The sequence below is a fragment of the Sinocyclocheilus rhinocerous genome, unplaced genomic scaffold, assembly GCF_001515625.1.
Source record: "Sinocyclocheilus rhinocerous isolate Xijiao unplaced genomic scaffold, SAMN03320098_v1.1 scaffold797, whole genome shotgun sequence".
Classification (NCBI taxonomy): domain Eukaryota; kingdom Metazoa; phylum Chordata; class Actinopteri; order Cypriniformes; family Cyprinidae; genus Sinocyclocheilus; species Sinocyclocheilus rhinocerous.
In genome coordinates, this window is record NW_015632978.1 from 601,711 (window position 1) to 605,311 (window position 3,601).

Genomic DNA, 3,601 nt, shown 5'->3' on the forward strand with positions numbered 1-3,601 from the left:
TGGTAGGTCATTTGCGGGGGAATTTTTACTTTACAAATTACAGACATGGCCGATTCGCATGGGATTAAGATCACAGACAACCTCCGCAATTATTACAAATGACTGGAGGTCACCAGGTAATACTAATCCCGTACGAATAGGGCTATAGACTCATAGAGCAAGCTTCCTTTTTATGAGAGGAAGCAAAGCCCTCCACGAGCGCGTTAAACCCTTTTAAATTCGGGTTTGATTGAGATTTAAAGACATAATTCATCCAAAAAAAGAAAGAAAATGCTGTTTACTCACCTGCTGCACGTAAGACTCTTCCCTCGGAGATTTTTTAAATGGCGTCTGGTCGCGTTTTTTCAACTCGATTACAACGAATAAGGACTTAAGTTTAACACAAAACACCACAAACTGTAAATGTTTCTAGTATCCCAAGCCTTCTTAAATCGTAGGGTAGATTTCTGTGATGAATGGAACGAAATAAATCGCGATTCACTGATAGTCCTTGACTTCTGAGAGTAACGATGTCCAATTCATGAATGAATCGTTCTATCGAGTCAAATATTCTCAGTGAATCATTTGATTCCGTTCACAAAACGTTACAGCTGAATCGAATAAGTTTTGTAATTGATAGTTATTGAACTGAACTGAATCAACACTGTTTGCATCATTTATCGTTATTAATCTGTTTATTTCTATGAAGCTTTTTTTTTTTTTTTAAACAATCGGCACTGCATAAAGCGCTAGCTATATAAATAAAGGTGACTTGACTCGATGAAAATATGTGGTCAGACTGATTCGATCACAAATCGAATTTGATTCAGTTCTCACGTTAAACTCACTGAATCAACGATCCGTTCAGACGATTAACAAACAGCCTGTGAGGGGAAATATTTACCAAAAAGAAAAACCTTCCAAATGACTTCCTAACAATTAGTGCACAAATCGATGTGGATCACTTCTATAATAGTTTTATGGAACTTTTGAGTGAAACATGACAATTCTGAGTGAACTGTCCCCTTAACTACTGATAGGCTTAAAAATAGTTTTATTAAAAATTGGTAAAAAAAAACAATACACTGCAGACTCGGCCAAGATAAATGAAGTAGAATTTATTGGTTTGGTTTTTTAACATCCCAACTAAAGCACATCACCAGAACACATAATACTCAAATTTCGTAGTGAAATAATGCAGATTGACGTTATTGCAGACAAAACTTTCCTGAAGACATTTGAGGCAGATAACAGCACTCTCAGAACCGTGCATTACACACAACTACGCAATCACAACATGTTCATGATGCCCAAGTATTGTTTATTCCATCATTGCCAACATATCAGTGCATGTTTTTTTTTGTTTTTTGTTTTTTTTTGCAAGAACTCAAAGTAAAAACCTGATATAAGAAAGAAGAAGCTACATTTGGAAATGCATATTAAGAGCGAGCACCTTTAACAGTACTACAGTTCACTTGTTTATTTACGGGTTTGAAAATTATATAATATGACATGACCTCTAAACTATTAAAATGAACTCTTGCCATTTCAATGTTCAGGTATACACTGACATTTTCATTGAACTGGTGCTCTAGCAGATGTCCTTCCTCACATTCTCATGATTGGTAACCGTCCAGGAGGTCTTGACTATGAATTATCCGACACTCCGCCAGCGATCCCGATGCCCTTTCCCCTGGGAGCCCAAAACAGCGCTAACGTTGTTCCCACAGATCCCTATTTTAACACGGCTATGATGTCATTCCGGCTGATTCTTTTTCAGGTGGCACTGCTCTAAGATTGCAAAGATATTTATTTACACATGCCAGAAAAGAAGCAAAGAAACCCGGGGCACTTAAACTGTAAAACAGCAAGTGAACGGAGTTCAACCAGGTAACCTTTAAATGCAAAACTAACGCGTGGCCCTCAAATGTGACATTAATATCATTTCAATACCTAGAGGACGAGAGATAGTGCGCTGTGTTTTGAAACACAATATCAGCTGTGGATGCTTTAATGTTCCTGCCAAAGCAGTGTTCTTACCCACTGTAACAGCCCTGCCGGGCTCATATCAGATTATACTGACTCAGTGGCCTCAAACCAGACAGGACTGGAAAGAAGCAGTTTATTCACTCTGCTCTAAAATAGCCCCCAAAAATATGAGCTATCCCACACCCAAGACAAAATAAAACAAAAATATCTTCCCATCGCATGATGCAAGACAGTCAAAATGACAAATGAGGCTCGTCGATCGTAAACTGGAGAGATTTTCTTTCTTAAGTGCTTATTGGGTGTAAAGTGTTGTGTACCCTGTAAATCAAAGATCTAAAATTAACCAACACATGCATCTGTACTGCAACCAAATATCCATATTCATAATGAAAGACTGAAGGTTTGTCCTATAAGGCAAGAAAATTAAAGTAGATAATTAAAAAAAAAAAAAAAAGAATTGAAACCCAACAATTACCATATCAAAAACATATAGTCTAGAATATCCTGTAAATGTTTTCTTGGTCCTTCCATATAAACAATTAGACTCATTTATGAATCCCAAGCTGAATGAATCTGAGTAAATTGTTTGTAAAAGTCAGGCTTGTGTAAATTGTGGCATTCAATTCAATATGGCTATTTAAACAAATACCAAAGGATTCTTTGCAGTGAATGGGTGCCGTCAGAATGAGAGTCCAAACAGCTGATAAAAACATGACAATAATCCACAAGTACTCCACATGACTTCAGTCCATCAGTTAACATCTTTTGAAGCAAAAAGCTGTTTGTAAAACAAATGTAGACTTTTTTAACTTTAACTTTTTAAAGAAACAAACTCATCTACATCTTGGATAGCCTGAGGGTGAGTAAATTTAAAGCAAATTTTCATTTTTTGGTGAACATAAATTCACTCTGCTTGTGTTTCATTGATGAGGCTCAATGTACCTGACATACAAACTGACACATCAAGAAATGTAATACTCATGTCAGCTGATATTCAATTCTAAACAGAGTTTATAACCAAAACACTTGAAATAAAAATTAAACACTAGAAGTTCACAGCAAAAGCAGAAAGAAAACATATGACAGTGTGTGAAAACCCTGCAGAGGCTTTAATGAATCACGTGAAAGCGCATGAATGAAGAACGGAACCCTGTTCTTCTTACACAGCCAGAGGAGTGATGCGCAGCCAGCTGAGCTGCTATCAGCCAATGAGGATGCAGGAAAGAGAGCAGGTGCATGATGATGTTCGTTCAGTCTGACTTCTTGTCCTGCTGAGAGTCGCATTTGGCCTGCGTTCAGAGACAGAGCAGAAAGAAGTGAAATTTTCAACATCAACTGACAGAGATTTGCACAATCCTTTGGAGAGTGATTTTGGGTGGCTGACATGACGTCAGCAAGTCTTAGCAGTGTCCTGCATGCTTTATTTTAGGACCACTCTCAACTATATTATCATCATCATCCTGTATAATCATTATGCATGTAGGTAGAACGAGCTTATATCAATGTAGGGACTAAACGGAGTATGAAAATTAAGACTAAAGAAGGTAAAAGTGTGGTTAAAAATGGTGACATATATATGAGCAATATCACTCTCGTACTCGAGCGATACCGGCTCTATATCAGCATGGCTGTG

General features: G+C 37.4%; 1 protein-coding gene across 1 annotated transcript in view; it reads right to left on the bottom strand.

The window, feature by feature from the left end:
* Window positions 1-3,050: 3,050 nt before the first annotated feature.
* Window positions 3,051-3,601, bottom strand: part of LOC107743126 (B-cell receptor-associated protein 31-like) — a 21,960-nt gene continuing 21,409 nt past the window's right edge. Inside the window, exon 8 of the mRNA XM_016556251.1 lies at window positions 3,051-3,257. Coding sequence (XP_016411737.1) covers window positions 3,219-3,257 — 39 coding nt within the window. The 3' untranslated portion in view covers window positions 3,051-3,218. The remainder of the gene's footprint in view (window positions 3,258-3,601) is intronic.